We start from the raw sequence: 17,999 nt of genomic DNA, 5'->3' as shown, positions 1-17,999 counted from the left end.
GGGGAGCCGGGATTCCTGTGAGCGCTGGGGTAGCCCGAGCAGCGAGGCGCGGCCCGGGAGCGCCGGCCGGTTCCTCCTTCCCCGGGGGGCCTCTGGGCGGCGCTGGTTCCCGGCGCGGCGGCGGAGGCGGCGCGGCGGCAGAGGCGGCGCGGCTCAGGCCGGGGTCCGGGTCGGGGCGCGCCGAGGGCGGCGGGACGCACGCGGGGCCGTCGGCGCCGGGCCCGCCGGGCCTACGAGCCCAGCCGCCCCGCGTCCGCGCGTCTGCGCGCCCCCGCGCCGCGCCTCGGCCGGGCCGGGGGTTATGAATGGGCGCAGCGGAAGCACCGCCCCCCCGGACGTGACGCCCGGCCAATGGCAGCGCGGGCTGCGTGGATGGATGAGGTCAGCGCTGTCGTGTCGGGAATGGAATGTGTAAGTGTAACATTCAGAACCGGGTAACAGTCGGCGACCGAACGCGGCGGTCGGCGGCGTTCGCGCGGGGGCCTGCGAAGCGCCGCTCGGGGCCGGCTCTGCTTGCGGGGAGGACGCGCCGCCGCCGCCGCCACCCAGCGCCGCCGCCGCCGCCGGCCGGGCCGCCGCGCGCCCAGGGCCGGCCCCGCGATCCGGGAGTCGACACCGGCGGAGTCTTGGAGCCGCTGCAGAAGGGAATAAAGAGCGATGCAGGGATTTGTGAGGTTACCGCGCTCCGGCTGCGAGATGCACTAGCCGGCTGACCCGGCGACCCGCTGACTTGTTGGAACCGGAGTGCTCGGCGCTGCACGGGCGTGTGGATGAGTTGAAGTTGCTTTCCCCGGGCTGCTTCTCCACGCCGCCGGGAGGAATCCGAGAGGCCGGGCAGTCACTTCGTCTGGCCATTGATTGGGTATCCGGAGCTTTCTTTCCCCCCTCGCTTTCTTTTTCTCCGTCTTGTTGCATGCAAGAAAATTACTGTCCACTGCTCGCCCGCCCCGGGTGCGAGATCTTCCGCCCGGCTCTCTCCCGTCCATTGTGCAACCCAAAGATGAAAGACCGAAGGGGAGAAAGTTAACGAAATCGCCCACATGCGCTGGATCAGTCCACGGCTTGGGGAAAGGCATCCAGAGAAGGTGGGAGCGGAGAGTTTGAAGTCTTTACAGGCGGGAAGATGGCGGACTGGAGCTGAAAGTGTTGATTGGGAAACTTGGGTGATTCTTGTGTTTATTTACAATCCTCTTGACCCAGGCAGGACACATGCAGGCCAAAAAACGCTATTTCATCCTGCTCTCAGCTGGCTCTTGTCTCGCCCTTTTGTTTTATTTCGGAGGCTTGCAGTTTAGGGCATCGAGGAGCCACAGCCGAAGAGAAGAGCACAGCGGTCGGAATGGCTTGCACCACCCGAGTCCGGATCATTTCTGGCCCCGCTTCCCGGACGCTCTGCGCCCCTTCGTTCCTTGGGATCAATTGGAAAACGAGGATTCCAACGTGCACATTTCCCCCCGGCAGAAGCGAGACGCCAACTCAAGCATCTACAAAGGCAAGAAGTGCCGCATGGAGTCCTGCTTCGATTTCACCCTTTGCAAGAAAAACGGCTTCAAAGTCTACGTGTACCCGCAGCAAAAAGGGGAGAAAATCGCCGAAAGTTACCAAAACATTCTAGCGGCCATCGAGGGCTCCCGGTTTTACACCTCGGACCCCAGCCAGGCGTGCCTCTTTGTCCTGAGTCTGGATACTTTAGACAGAGACCAGTTGTCACCTCAGTATGTGCACAATTTGAGATCCAAAGTGCAGAGTCTCCACTTGTGGAATAATGGTAGGAACCACTTAATTTTTAATTTATATTCCGGCACTTGGCCTGACTACACCGAGGATGTGGGGTTTGACATCGGCCAGGCGATGCTAGCCAAGGCCAGCATCAGTACTGAAAACTTCCGACCCAACTTTGATGTTTCTATTCCCCTCTTTTCTAAGGATCATCCCAGGACAGGAGGGGAGAGGGGGTTTTTGAAGTTTAACACGATTCCTCCTCTCAGGAAGTACATGCTGGTATTCAAGGGGAAAAGGTACCTGACAGGGATAGGGTCAGACACCAGGAATGCCTTATATCACGTCCATAACGGGGAGGATGTCCTGCTCCTCACCACCTGCAAGCATGGCAAGGACTGGCAAAAGCACAAGGATTCTCGCTGTGACCGAGACAACACCGAGTATGAGAAGTAAGTGGCCCGGCCCTTCTGCCTTTGCAAGTCAGCCCCTCACCCTGCCCGCCTGGGTCCAGGTGTGAGGCTGGGTGGTGCAGGGGTGGGCACTGAGGTGGGGCAGTCTTCTTTCCTGTTCTGAGCCTGGGACTAAGAATCCTGGTTCAGGTGTGGCTAGGAGCTGGGGACAGAGAGTTAGAGCTCCTTGGGCAAACTGAAAAACCTGGAGCATTTGCCTGAGCCAACTAGGTGACAGTGGCCCCCTCCTGCTTAGAGCCTTACGGACGATGTGACTTGTATGTGGGGTGGGTTTGATCCAACTTTGGAAACTGTGCTTCACCCCTAGGTGTGAAAAGGTGTTTCTGAGGGTATCTAGACCCCAAGAGGTCGGTCGGAATCGACCCACAGTCTGGAGACTTTCTCCCAAGATTGATACATTGTTTGCTTTTTCTCATGAGCAGGAGTAACTGCTTTCCTTAGTGCTCTGAGGCTCGAGTTTTCCCAGCCTCAGATTTTCCTCTTTCTGTAAGACTTTAAATTTGTGTAAGCAGTGGAAGTATTTTAATTTTAGATACTAAACTTTGTATGCCATGTGTCTCCCTCACCCCTGTGTGGTTAACTTTTATGAAGGGGGCCGGAAAGTTCCTTGGGGCCTGTGGTCTTTGTATTCATTCATTCATTCATTCATTCATTCATTCATTCATCCTTTCAGACATGCGTATATCCTGTCTCTGTCCAAGGAGGACTTGTTTTTAGGTGGGCCTCCGCCAGGCATCTAACCGCAGCAGCAGCCCTAGTGCTGTAAACTCCAGTGGCTAATTTAGATTTCCCCTTCCTCTTTGTCTTTCTCCATTTTCATGTAAATGGTGGACTGTTACTCTTTGAATGGGTGTGAGATGCCTCTTCACCCTAGTAGTGAGACAAGTTTTGTCCAGTTGCTAAGTAACTGATTTGGTTACTTTGTAGCCTTTCTCACTCTTCTTATTGCTTCTCCTAAGAGGTTAACTGGCAGACTGGATTTGGGGTCACAATGAGTTCCCCCAGATCTGCCTTCACCTGAGCTCGGTGGTCAGCTTCCTAGTAGGTGGAGTTGGTAGCTCAGCCTCTCACTTGCATCTGGCTGTGAAAGAGTTAGCGAGATCCTACAGTGCTTTTCCACGTTGCGCCAGTTAAAAACCAGAGCAGCCTTGTGCCGCCCGGGGAAGGAAGGGGAACCTCTCAGCTGAGTGCAAGAGGAACTGGCAGAGGCTGGCAGATCTTGCAGTTGATTCATGAGATGCAGAATAGGGGAAACGCTCCACAAGCCTGATTGGAACAGGAAGGGGCATGGTGGGAATGTGGTCCTGAAATGAAAGGTCGAATCGTTGTCTGTGGATTTCCTCAGACACTCGGGCCTCTAGAGGAGTGACTGGAAGGGAGATTAAAGCCCTCCTACCCTTGATCATAGACGGAAAAGGAGAACACAGCAAACACTCGGATTCCTCTCCCCCACCCCCAACACCTTTTGCTTTTCAAGCATAAGGGAAGCCTGAGACTGGGATCAATTATGAATCTATATTTTAGTCTTATTCAGCCCCAAGTTACGCTGGGTGCAGCTGCAATGGATTAAAAATTTTCCTACAGAAGAAGCCTAAACTATGCTTAGTAACGAACTGCTTTGTTTATACGACATTTACATTAACCTATTCCTGTGGGTGCTTGTAAGAAAAAAAAAAAAAATGCTTATAGCCTTTCAGGAATTTCTTTGTCTGGCTTACAGTGGAGTAACTCGAGATGAAGCCTAACCTTTCAGCATCTTCTAAAGCAGTCTCACCGAATTTTGTAGAAGGACCATTGTGTTTCATTTTCCTAAAGGAGCCAGAGCTGAGATTTCACCTTAGGAAATTAGAATTACATGTTTTTTTAGGAAACACCCTCAAACCAGTATAGCAATCAGGTCTTCTTTATCCTCTTCTTTACAGGATACATATTAAATCTCTACATTTTCTGTTACTGAAGCTTTTTCAGAGATTGACAATGATGGGAAGAGGGCTTGGTTCCCTTGGAACTTTAATTGTGCTAATTAGATAGAGCTAATTTTTGACCTCTTTGTGATCAGGCCACGAAATCTGACACCGACATTCTTGTTTTGGTTTACATTTAAAGACCACGAGGGGTCAGGACCTCAGGACTGGGTCTCATCTCAAAAGTGGCATTTAGGAGGAAAGCAAGTTTGCTCTTTCTCCCGAGCAGGGATTTCTTTAGCATCGCTTCAGGATTTTCTGATGTTCCCGTTTTGCATACCTTCCTGTCATAACCTTGCTGAATATGACAGGATGTGGCTGCAGAGCGCTTGTGTTTATTAGCCTGGTAAACCTGGGGTTTTAACTCACTGCTCTCATTGGATTATTAGAATGTTTTTATCTTTGAGGAATGGTGCTTGCAGACATCACTGCATTTTTGTGTTGACTCTGGACACACCGAGATGAAGAAAGAACATAAAATGTGTTAAGAAGCCTGCAGAACTCTTGGATGCAGGAATAGGAGGGTGTGTTCTTCTCTGCAGTAAGAGCAGCTACTGTACTACTCGGACTGGTGCTTTCTATAAGTTAGCCTTATGTGTGTGAGATGCAGATAGATGCTCAAGTCAAATTCTCCTGTCTCTAATGCTTTTCAGAGGAGGTGATATTGAGGTCAGGCCCAGAGAAGTGGTCTGTAAAGTTGGCTTCTCATCCTGACTCATTGTGTAACTTTGGATTCGTCACTCTGAACGTTAGTTTATTCTTTCGTGGGATGGGTTTTAGACAGTTTCATGGGTGCTCTAAGCCTTCATTTGGCAATGGCTTGTAAAAAAAGATCAATTTTCATCTGCTTCTTTTTATTAACAAGTGCCCATAAAAAGGCTCTGATTTAATTTGCTCCTGCAAGCCACCACATGTAAGTTTGCTTTCAGCTTATCTAACCAGCTGTCATTAAATCTATCCTGACTCATGGGGACACCATGTGTGTCAGAGTAGAACTGTGCTTCATAGGGTTTTCAGTGGCTGATTTTTTTGGAAGTAGTTCTCTAGACCCTTCTTCTGAGGTGCCTCTGGATAGACCTGAACCTCCAACCTTTTGGTTAGCAGGTGAACGCATTAACCATTTGTACCACACAGGGACTTATAACCAAAAAATCAAACCCATTGCCCTCGAATTGATTTTGACTCATAGCGACCCTATAGGACTGAGTAGAACTGCCCCATAGGGTTTCCGAGGAGCGGCTGGTGGATTTGAACTGTGGATCTTTTGGTTAGCAGTCGGGCTCTTAACCACTGTGCCACCAGGGACTTGCAGGATCTGACAATTAGATTGAGAATTTATGGTTATAGAGTACTGTAGAATATATACAAATATATCAACTAAGAAGATAGTAGCTTTTGATGAAATAGTGCATTATGGGCTGATAAAAATTGAGTGCAACATGGTATAGGACTTACAGCTCACCTGCCTTCTGTGACGATCAGGCATTGACTATTAAAGGTAGACAAGGGCTATGTTCAATGAAGGCCAATACTTTTCCCTTCTATTAGAGCAATATTTTTCACCCAGACTTGCAGGATTATATTAAAACATCCATTTATATGACACACATAATTCATTTTCATCAGTTACATATTTTAACAGATGTAGATGACACTGGCTAAAATAAGTCGCTGCCATGATTAGATGATTTGTAATGAGGCTTTAGAGAAATTCTCCCTATTTCACATCCTTTGAGCTTCTGATGCGTCTTACAGAATTGCCGTATTTCTGCATGAACCTCATAGTTCAAATCCTTCAAAGGGCATTCTTGTGAAACTTCTAATCTGGCTATCGGAAATAAAGAGGAAAAGAGAGGTGGCTTCTAGCTCTGACCCCTCCAAGGAAAGCAGTGGTGAATATTTTCGGCAAGTCTTCTGAGAACAGGCCTTCCTGACATCTCCCTTCCCCTGTGTTTCCTGAAGCCACACCTCACAGTCCTGGTATTTTTAAGGACCCTGAAGGTAAGCGATCATTCAGCTTCCGACATTTTCAGTTTACAGATGTGGAAACTGAGTGTGCATGAGGTCAGAGAGCCCGTCAGCGGCAGGGGTAGCCCTAGAATGCAGGCCTCCTGAATTTTCCCCTGCGAGTTACAGTTTTCCATTTCTAATTACATACACGCACCCGAAAGCTCTCCATCTGCTTTTCTCCAGTTGCCGTCAGGGCGGTTCCAAGTCGCGGTGACCCTCTGCGTGTCAGAGTAGAACTGTGCTGCGTGGGGTTTCAGCGGTTCCAAGTCGCGGTGACCCTCTGCGTGTCAGAGTAGAACTGTGCTGCGTGGGGTTTCAGTGGTTCCAAGTCGCGGTGACCGTCTACGTGTCAGAGTAGAACTGTGCTGCGTGGGGTTTCAGCGGTTCCAAGTCGCTGTGACCGTCTACGTGTCAGAGTAGAACTGTGCTGCGTGGGGTTTCAGCGGTTCCAAGTCGCGGTGACCCTCTGCGTGTCAGAGTAGAACTGTGCTGCGTGGGGTTTCAGCGGTTCCAAGTCGCGGTGACCGTCTACGTGTCAGAGTAGAACTGTGCTGCGTGGGGTTTCAGCGGTTCCAAGTCGCGGTGACCGTCTACGTGTCAGAGTAGAACTGTGCTGCGTGGGGTTTCAGCGGTTCCAAGTCGCGGTGACCCTCTGCGTGTCAGAGTAGAACTGTGCTGCGTGGGGTTTCAGCGGTTGATTTTTCCCAAGTAGATCACCAGGCCTTTCTTCTGAGGTGCCTCTGGATGTTTTCGAACCTCTAGCTTTTCAGTTAGCAATTCAGTATATTAACAGTTTGCACCAGCCAGGAACTCCCTCCAACCACTATAAGGAGAGCCTTATTGATTTTTTTTTTTTTGGTGATTTCTCTTGGAGTCTTTTGGGAACCTGATGAAAACCTTGGACACTGCAGAAAAAATGCACGCACGTGCACAACTGGTCATAGAGTTTCAGAGACTGACACACAGCCCCTGCTAAGGCACCCTCAGACTTAGGAACGCTTGCTCTAGGGCTTGCAGTTTGTCTTTCCTTGCTAACTAAGGCAGGTAGGTCCCGGAAGCTGTTTTGTATGAGTAGGAGTTTTTTAAACCTTTCACTTCGACTGTCAGAGCTTTAGCAAATAGGCTATGAATTGACTGAACAATAAGTTGATTTTGGATTCATTTGTAGTGAAAAGAAAATGTGCATGATACAAATAGTTATTTTAAATATTTGTTTTTAAGGAGCCCGGTGGCCCAGTGGTTAAGTGCTGGGCTGCTAACTCAAAGGTGGGCAGTTGGAACCCACCCAGAGGCTCCACGGAAGAAAAGACCTAATGGATCTGGTCTCATAAAGATTACACCTTAGAAAACCCTATGTGGCTGTCCTTCTTTGTCACATGGACTCACTGTGAGTTGGAATTGACTCAGTGGCACCTAATAACAGCAACAGTTCCAAGCTGTCTTAACAGATCCCTTGAGGAAGTTCCTGATCCAGCAACAAGCCAACCACCTTAGACGAATTTTTTTCCCTCAGAATGAAAGGTGGGAATTGCAACTCTCAGGTATTGAATGTAAAATATTAGCACCTTTCCCGCCACGCTTGTATGGTAGCACCAGGTGTTTTTAAAATAAACCACATAAACCCAAACCAAAACCCAGTGCCATCGAGTCGATTCCGACTCATAGAAACCACATAAGCATAGCTTAAAAATAAATGTAGGGCCAGCCCTATGCAGAATGACGAAATTGGCAAGTGTGTCTTCTAGCGCTGGGTTCCAGTTCTCTCTGCTCCCTCTTTCTCACCTCTATCTGAACTTCCTTTCTGTTGAGCACCAGCAAACCTCATTTACGAGATCCCTGAATAAAGGTCGGGGTGGTGTGTGCTACTTCTTAGGGACATTTGCATTGGAACTGAGTCCAGGAAATGACCATGTGGAGTGGAATGTGACCTAGAGGCCCGAGGAAATTTGTCACACCGAGTGTGGCTTGCTATTAAGGCTTGTGCAAATACTCCCTATGGGATGCCACCTTTGGTCCCCATGGCTATGACAGCAGCTTTGGATGGTACAGAATTCACAAGAGGGGAAATGCCACACCCTCATGTGGTGATTGTTTTCTTGGTCAGAAGGGCTCTCCCTCCCCAGAATACAATGCTGGAAACATCTGCCAATAACGACCTCGAGTATACTGATGTCTCCCCAAACGTAGTGCTTGCTACAGCCTGATAGCTTTGCTCACAACTGTCTTGCAAGGTGTCTTATCAGCTCATGTTTACTGTGGAAACTGAGACCAGCTGATGTGAGGCAGTTTGTGTAAGGCTACAGCTTGTAAGTGGGTGAAGTAAAGCTAGAACCCAGTTCCCTCTTTGTGCTGAGGCCTGTTGCTACCTCATTACGTTCGCTTTTCAGCACAGCGTGTTCAGAATGAACCAGGTGAAGCTGACTGATCATCAGATTTTTCTCTCTCCTGAACATGTTCCATGTTTAAGCACGAAACGTGTTTCTGTCAGCTTACTGACTAGTTGTTTTCAATTAAAAGCTTTTCCACCTGTGTCCAAGTCCCCTTAATAAAGGGGAACTCCCTCAAAACGGGAAAATTTGTTATTTAAGTTTATCTTTATTAGCTCATTTAAGCCTCTCAACAGCAATATGAAGTGTGTTAAAAACTCCCCATTTTGCAGATTGGAATGTAGGCCCGAGAGGGTAAAGTAATAAGCTCAGAGCTACATGTGATGAGTAAATGGCAGTTTTAACTGAATGTCTTAGATTTCGAAGTCCATTCTCTTTCTTCTTCAAGATGCTACTACCTTAAAAGACTCAAAGAGAATTTCTACCTGTTTACAGGTCAGTTTGTAATGAGTCAGGTAGGTGTGTGTCAGATGGTTTTTTCCATTGAGTTCCTTTTTAATATTAAACATGTCTCCCAAGGGGAAAAAATGGGCGTGGAGATGTGGATGCGTGAAACCAAACTAGTTGCCAACGATCAAGTAAGTAGACTCTGACTCCCGGCAACCCCATGTGTGTCGGAGTAGAACTGTCCTCCACAGGGTTGACTTTCAGAAGCAGATCACCAGGTCGGTCTTCCAAGGTGCCTCTGGGTGAACTCAACCTCCAGTCTTTCTGTTAGCAGCTGAAAGTGTTAACCGTTTGTACAACCCAGGGACTTCTGTTCTCCTAATTCTGACATTTAAGCATTTAACACCTTGAACTCTTCTGTTGAAGGAATGTTCAAACTTTGTTTACATAGATTCTGTGTTTAATTTCCTCCTACCTGTTGCCATTGAGTCATTTCTGACTCATAGGAACCCTGGTGGTGTAGTGATTAAGAGCTATGGCTGCTGACCTAAAGGTTGGCGGTTCAAATCCACCAGGCGCTCCTTGGAAACCATATGGGGTAGTTCTCCTCCATCCTGTAGGGTCGCTATGAGTCGGAATTGACTCGATGGTAGTGGGTAGCAACCCTGTAGGACAGAGTTTCCAAGGAGTGGCTGGTGGATGCGAACTGCTGACCTTTTGGTTAGCAGCCAAGCTCTTAACCACTACGCCACCAGGGTTTCCACTGCGCCACCAGGGCCCCTGATTTCTTTCTAGAGGTCTCCTAAGAAAAGTGAGGAAGCCCACTAGCAATCCACCATGGGACCATTGCCCTTACTGATAGTGCCCTGCAGGGTTTCCTAGTTGTCTAGTTGTACCTGAACCCGTGAGACTGGGCCTGGAGTGAGGAGTGACATTGACTCAGGTAGATGGTGTGATCCAGTCAAAGCAGGAGACCTACTGGGAGATTCACTTTCAGATGGAATGGGCCGGGTTTATGTTATGCACCATACATACCCCAGGTCCTCAAGGCTTCTCAGAGAAAAAAATTATAAAAGTTTTACAGAGCCTTTGTGGAAAATTGGGAAAAGAAAGGAGATGTGAATAAAAAATGAACTCTTTTTGCATCGTTTTTTTTTATTATAAGAGCTGACCACTACTATTGAATTTAGGTCCATCAGTCTTTTTTTTTTCTTTATGGTCTTTAAGTGAAAGTTTACAGATCAAGTCAGTCTCTCTTACAAAAACTTATACACACCTTGTTGTGTAACCCTAGCTGCTCTCCCCCTAATGAGACAGCACACTCCTCCTCTCCACCCCTGTATTCCCTGTGACCATTCAACCAGCTTCTGTCCCCCTCTGCCTTCTCATCCCACCACCAGCCTGGAACTGCCCACATAGTCTCATGTGTCTACTTGAGCCAAGAAGCTTACATGTCATCAGTATCATTTTCTGTCTTATAGTCCCCTCCAATCCCTGTCTGAAGAATTGGCTTTGGGAATGGTTCCAGTCTTGGGCTAACAGAGGGCCCAGGGGCCATGACCTCTGGGGTCTCTCCAGTTCAGACCATTAAGTCTGGTCTTTTTATGAGAATTTGAGGTCTACACCATCAGTTTTTTTTTTTTTTTTAACTCACATGCATTCCTGTATGTTTATATCATTCTGTCTCTGTATATACAAGTGCCTTGTATAGGTGTATTAATTATTTATTTAATAGTATAATAAGTAAATAATGAATTCAGCACATTTTTTCTCAAGTGTCTGTTTTGTGCCAGACACATCTGTGTTAGACCCGGGGCTACTGCAGAGAGCATATAACCCCTGACTGGAATTACCATTCCAGCCTGTTGATTGGATAAAGTTGAAGTCAGACTTTAAGTGCAGTTTTGGATCTTGCTTCTTTGGAAAACATTATTTAAGAGCATTTTCCTGTGCTTACTAAACAGTCTTTGAAAATAGGATTTTTAACGGTGGTGTGATTTTTTTTTTCTAACTCAAAGCAGTATCCTAGTTTATTTAACCATTTTCGTTTTCTTTGTTAACTTGTTTTCCATCTTCTTTTTTCATTAAAAATAACTGAGATGAATTTCAGTGTATTGAATATTTGTTTCTCAAAACCAAAACAGAACCCACTTCCCTCCACTCCCACCATTCTGGGGGGAACAGATATTTTTAAAGTGAAGGAGAGCACCCATTTAGTGAAGTAGCCATCAAGCGACTCCTTAGATAAACATTTGTAGGTGTTAATTGGTCCTGCAGGGGGTCTTTGAAGCTCCACTGCTATTCCCTTTGAAGTTTTGTTTTTGCTTCAGCCAAAAACCCTGTCTGTCACTGAGCAGGTGCCCTCTGATTTCTCTCTCCTTGCACTGTATGCCCTTCCCTGGGATTCCAGAATCTGTGGGCCTCCCCTGGCTAGATGTCACTCTTTGAGTTAATTTTATTAGTTAATGAATTTTTCTCTTTGGTTGTTGACACCATGGTGCATACCAGTTACTCATAGTGACCCCAAGTATGTCAGTGGAACTGTGCTCCATAGGGTTTCCGACGGCTGATTTTTCCTAAGCAAATCACCAGGCCTTTCTTCCAGGGTGCTTCTGGGTACACTTGATCCTTCAGCCTTTTGGTCAGCAGCCAAGCTGACTGCACCACGTAGGGGCTCACTCCATGTGCCATCCAGTTGATCTGATGCTACGTGCCAGGGTAGAATTTCTTAGGCTGCCTAGGCTGTAAATCTTTTTGGGACAAAATCACCAGGTCTTTTCTCCGAAGAAGTGGCTGGTGGGTTGAACCACTTACCTTTCAGTTAGCAGCCAAGCACTTAATCATTGAGCCACCTGGGCTCCTTCCATGATGCATAAGAGGTGGCTTTTGGTAGGTTGCTTTACCTCAGGGCATCCAGGAAAGACCTGGCGGAACTACTCTAAGTGATTTTAAAAGCCCAGGCAGAAACAAAGTGAACCAGCACTTGATGTTCTGTGCTTTTCTTGCACCATAATTGCTTTTAATAGTGGTGATAGATTTGCAGGGATACTTGTCTTGTTTTTGTGTGTTCCCACTTGTCCTCTGTGAAACTTTTTATTTATTTTCATTTTTTTTTTTAATTGTACTTTAGATGAAAGTTTACAGAACAAACTAGGTTCTCATTCAACAGTTAGTACACATACTGTTTTATGACATTGGTTAACAACCCCACTACATGTCAACACCCTCTCTTCTCAACCTTCGGTTCCCTATTACCAACTTTCCTGTCCCTTCCTGCCTTCTAGTCCTTGTCCCTGGGTTGGTGTGCCCCTTTAGTCTTGTTTTGTTTAATGGACTTGTCTAATCTTTGCTGAGGGGTAAACCTTGGGAGTGACATCATTACTGAGCTAAAAGGGTGTCCACTATGAAGCTCTTTAGAAGGGACAGCCTGTGACTCTGGACCATGGGTGTAAACTGACCCACAAAGATTCCTAGACTAAGTTCTTAACCTCTCAGCCTCAGTTTCCACATTAGGAAATGGAGATCATAATATTCTCCTCACAGGGTTGATAAGAGGATGAAACGAGGCAGAATGTGTGTAGATGTAACTTGTAAATGCCAATGTGCTGTACAAGGTGCTGTTATTAAAATCATCTTTGTTCCATTTTCTAATCAGCCACAAAGCTTTGCTTGGTTTCATAACTTGGCCCTTCTTACCCAGCTGCAGAAATAACTTCATGCATCTCTACTGTGATATTTCATCTCCAGGAAATTGTGGCAGGTGCCATGGAAGGGCATCCATTATTGCTGTGGGCTGTGGAAAGACCCACATTGGATTCAAGCTGGAGCTTGAGGGTGGCATAGGATGGGGCAGAGAGGGGTTGTGTGTGTGGGAGCTGTCAGAGCATGGTCTCTGGAGGCAGTTCTTCCTTGACTCCATGTAGGTCTCTTGTTCCTCAGTCGTAGGAATACAGGTTGTCCCTTTTGCAGTGGACTTTTATACTTTCAATATCTGAGGATGACATTTGGAGGGACGTCTTATCTGAATGGAACTCACCTACTTAGTAGCATCCCAGGGCTGCTTCAGCAAGCCCTTAGGTTGCAAAGAGCAGACAGTCATTGAGGCCACCTTAAGTTACAGGATTTATTGTGAGGGGACATGGGATAGGAACTGGACTGGAATTCCTCTAGGAAATTTTAAGATCAGCACAATACATGGGACAGACTCCTCTCTTCCCATTGTGGACCTACATGTCTCCTTGGCTGGCACTTCTACCTCTGTGAGTCTTGCAACCACTGGCTAGCCTTTTCCTAATTCTGTTGTGCAGACCCTGCAGGAAACCAGGGTGATTACCTTTGCCAATGGTCATTGTTCTTCCTAGGCAGGGCTGTTCACATCTGACCACGTCTTGGGTGTGGTAGGGACCCCATCAGTCTGTTTGTCATATTGCCACTCTTGATTTAATCGGCGACCATCCTTTTGCAGAGAACAGCCTAAAGTTGTTTCCTGGAACAGGGGACTGTGGTTAGGGGAAGTTGGCTGTGGCATGCGCTGTTGAAGCCATATCCTGTTGGCACTGACATATTTGAGTCCGGTTGATAATGATGATAATAACAATAGCAACTACTGTATATTGAGGGTGTGCTATGTGTTAGGTAATGGGTGGTATCTTCTTTAATCTTTATGTCCACCCTAGCAGGAAGATAGCCATGTTATCTCCATTCTGCAGATGAAGAAACTAAGGCACGGACTCTTTGAAAGTGACTTGTCTAAGAGCATGTAGCTAGACATGGTGGTCATACCTAGGATATGAGCTAAGGCTGTCTGGCTTCAGAGCCTCTGTTCTTAACCACGGCCCCTCATTCTTAACCATGACCCCTTACTGCTTCTGAACACCTGGAACTGATGTCATAAAAGACCACACAGTACAAAACAATACTGTGATTGATTTATAGACTATCGCTTGGGTTTCTCACCTAGAATTTATTTAATCTTACACGAGAGAGACAATTCTAACCAGCTTGGTAACCTGGTTTCTCAGCCCACAGCAGATTAGAAGCAATAAATTTAAAGACAGGAAAGGGATTTGTGCAGACAGATCTGCAGAGAAGGGACAGCTGGCAAACCCGAATGCAAGGAGGCAAGCTGGGATATTACAAAATGTAACGCCCAGAAGGCGTGAAGGAGCATGGCGATTTAGGAACAGTTGGCTCCATGCCCGAGTGTGTCCGACACACTCCTCAGAAGCATGCCTCTAAATCCCAACATCCAGCATCGTGTATCTCACTAAGCAGAGTTTCCAAAACTATTTTCTGAACGACAGCACAGTAGAGCGTCGACCCTGACTCATCATTTGTGTTCAGTGTCTTTTGTTTAAGTAAGCAGAGAAACAAGTAGTGCATTTTATAATTTGTTTGTAACCCATATGTTTAAAACGAAGATATTTTGGTGCTCCTAAGAGTAAGCCCTCTTAGGAGCTTGCTATGTTTGGCAAGTTTCCCAAGGGCTCCAATATTTGGGGTCTACCTTTTTTTTTTTGAGTTAGCATTAGAATTCTTGTATTTGTTGCTCACTCTAATTTCTGGAGTTTGGTAATGCTGCCAGTGCTTTATGTTTATGAGAGATAGTAAGTTCTGATATTGTGATGCGGGTCTGTAATGTAGCTCCTTTTGATTTACTAGTGCCCTGACTATGACATAGCTATGGGATCAGGTAGAGTGGCACTAACCTAACTGCCCAAGGTACAGAATACAGAAGTTGGTGTTTAGAGAAGGGAGGTGCCCATGTTCCGGGGGGGGGGGGTGTTGTTCAGGGGCAGCCCTAGCAGGTATGTTGGGGCACATGCCATTAGCTTGCTTTGCTTTTTCCACGCTCCTGGGGGGCATGGAATGGGAACTGATGGGTGGCGATGTAGAATGCATTTCACACTTCCCACATGCATTCCATCGTTCTGAGAGATCATGGAAATCATCCGGAGTACTGCTGATAGAAAATACAATCATACCACCACCCTGCTCAAACATGTCTCGGAGGCATGCCATGGTTAATCCATCTGCTATCAAGGCCGTCGTGGTTCAGCTCTGTTGCCTCTCTATCCCCATCCCTGTGTTCCAGCCACCTCCCTCCTCCTCCTCCTTCCCTTCCCCACTAGACCTTCTTACCTCTCTCTGGAAAGCTGCTCCCCTTGCCTAACTCCTGCTCTTCTTTGGGTTTCAGCTCTGTCTTACGTCTTCAAGAGTTACTTCCTTGAAGCCTGAGACTAGGTTCAATTCTCCTGCTACGTGCTCTTTACAGAACATTTCATACTTATTACAGCTGTGGTTTTTCAGACATTTGACTCCTTGGTTATCTAGCTCCCCAGTAGATTATATAGGCTGTGCAGGCTGCAGGGGAGAATTCATGTCCATTTTTCATTAATTCACTCAACACATACTTACTGAGCTCCTGTTGTGTGCAGACACTGGGGATTCAGCGATGGAGAAAACACACACATCCCTGCCCTCAGGGTAGTCACAGTCTAGTGGCTGGGGGCTGATAGACGTACACATTGCTGCATATTCTAGGTGTTAGATGCTATGAAGAAAAAACAACATATGGATAGGGGTTGAGGCAGTACGTAGGTCTCAGCCTTGGCTACATAGTATAGTTTCCTGGGGAACTTCTGAAAATAGGACCCACTCTAGCCTAATTGTATCAGACTCCCTAGGGGATGAAGTTCCAGAATGAGGGAAGTGGAAAGGGGTGGGATGAGGGAAGGCTTTGCAATTTTGAATATGGAGGGAAGGAAGGTGTTTTAGTCATCTAGTGCTGCTTTAACAGAAATACCACAAGTGGATGGCTTTAACAAAGAGAAGTTTATTTCTTTGCAGTAAAGTAGGCTTAAAAGTCCAAATTCAGGGTGTCAGCTCCAGGGAAAGGCTTTCTCTCTCTTTCGGCCTTTTCATCAGTCTTCCCCCCAGACTAGGAGCTTCTTTGCTCAGGAATCCTGAGTCCAAAGGATACGCTTTGTTCCTGGTACTGCTTTCTTCGTGCTACGAGGTCCCCCACCCTCTGCTTGCTTCTCTTTCCTTTTATCTGTTAAGAGATAAAAGGTGGTGCAGATGACATCCCAGGGAAAACTCTTTTTACATTGGATCAGGGATGTGACCTGGTAAGGGTGTTACAATCCCATCTTAATTGTCTTTCACATTAAATTACAATCACAAAATGAAGGACAACCACTGAATACTGGGAATCATGGCCTAGCCAAGTAGATACACAAATTTTGGGGGGGGACATAATTCAATCCATGAGAGAAGGCCTGTTTGAGAAAGTGACATTGAGCTAACTCACCATTGTATCTTCAAGCCTAGCATCATGTCTGGCTGATACATAAGAGGCATTCAGTTTTTGTTGGATAAATGAAAAAATATATAGATATACTTTATTCATCGAACAGGTGGAAATGTTATGTTAGCACCATTGACCGTGTACTGTATATTCAAAGTTTTGCTTCTGTAAATGTTACTTTCTGGTTTATAGCACAGACTTTCCCGTCCCTCCTCCAAGTTTACTTGGCTCATTTGCTGATTCACCCGGAGTTTCTTACTCTTTTTAAATGTTTCTTCACTAAACTTTTTTTTCCAAGGTAGTTACCTTCTTTCTCTCTCTCTCTTTTTTTTTTTTTTTACTGTTGTGCTGGGTATGAATATCGGTGAAACCAAATTAAAATGAACTAAGGGGGTTTGGTGCATAATATGATCCAAAGAATTTATTGCTACAGAAAAAACCATTATGATCTCTTTATAATTTAATTTTAACAGTCCGTAGATATAGGGACATTACCTCTCACCCCTTAATTGTGATTTTTCTCCCCACAGGTTGGTTGAATATAGCTTTTGGCTTATGTTTTTTGCTCAGGTTACATCTAAACTCTGTTAACTGATCTTGAAGCATTGCCCCAGAGTATATAGTAACATAGTGCTTAATTGAGCTATCAGGCTTCTAATGAATTCATATTGAGATTTATCATTTAATTAAAAAGCAAAGGGATAAAAAGCCCAGGGAAGGTGTGCACTTGTTTCTCCCACCGGCCTCCATTTCCTGTATTTAAAATCTCCTTGCTTGTTTGTGTTAGCTTGTGAAAGAGCCCGGCTATTGCATAAAAGTATGAAGGGTGTATAGATAAAATGGAGGGTACACTGTATCACAGTGCCTTGACTTCTTAGCAGGTCTTAGAAATGGATTCAGATTTGATGACAATCATATGAGATTTGATTAAGTATGGATTATGTTGTACGTTTTTACAAAGCTCAGTAAGGTCATTTTCCAAAATTATTTCTAGGTCTGTGTATCTGAAGCCATCTGAAAATCTAATCAGAGGGAATCTAATACTGAAATGCCTGTGCTTTACTGAGAGGCAAAGAATAAATTTTTCTTGAAAACACCATTTCTTTTATGCTGTACACTCCTTTAAAATTCACACTGCATTCAAAAAGCTACCTTTAAGCAACACCTTTTATGATAACTGAATTTTTAAGTATGCAACTATAATGTTGCCAGCCTGTAAATGTAGGGCACTCTTTTATTGATCCAAAGAGTGGAAATACATAATATTTACTGTATTTAGATGGTAGAGTTATAGTACATGTTGTAAAAACGTGAACAGTATTTGATGTTAAAATTTAAGTACCTCCATGTTGTTGAGTACAGTTAAAAGACAGAGTTGTATTTTCTGTACTTATTTTAGCCTTAGACATATCGAAGGTGTAACCGAAGTTGGAAGAAAGGGGGCGAAAGCATTAAATGTCAGAATACATCTTGGGTTTCTATAAAAGTAAGCTGTGAAATAAGCCCCTTTACATTTGAAGTAGGAAGTAAATATTCTAGGTGGCGTTGGGAAGTGTTTGTACCTCATTGGGGCTCAGTTTCCCTCTTTGGGTTTCCTGCGTAGGGCCCTGTGAGCTCGCCACTGATTGGGGCTGTCGTTGTATGTTCATACATGTGTATGTCTGTGTGTCTGTAGTATGCTTGTCCAAGGAGAGGAGCAGGATGTTGAACCGACCCCAGGCAGTTGGGGACAGATAGATTTATCTGGGGA

At 45.9% G+C, this 17,999-nt stretch overlaps 1 protein-coding gene across 1 annotated transcript in view; it reads left to right on the top strand.

Moving 5' to 3' along the window:
* The first annotated feature begins 598 nt into the window (after positions 1-598).
* Positions 599-17,999, top strand: part of EXT1 (exostosin glycosyltransferase 1) — a 328,802-nt gene continuing 311,401 nt past the window's right edge. Inside the window, exon 1 of the mRNA XM_010588467.3 lies at positions 599-2,171. Coding sequence (XP_010586769.1) covers positions 1,210-2,171 — 962 coding nt within the window. The 5' untranslated portion in view covers positions 599-1,209. The remainder of the gene's footprint in view (positions 2,172-17,999) is intronic.

Source organism: Loxodonta africana, chromosome 14, assembly GCF_030014295.1.
Source record: "Loxodonta africana isolate mLoxAfr1 chromosome 14, mLoxAfr1.hap2, whole genome shotgun sequence".
NCBI lineage: Eukaryota > Metazoa > Chordata > Mammalia > Proboscidea > Elephantidae > Loxodonta > Loxodonta africana.
The sequence above is the reverse complement of the archived record's forward strand: the minus strand, read 5'-3'. Positions and strand labels throughout refer to the sequence as shown.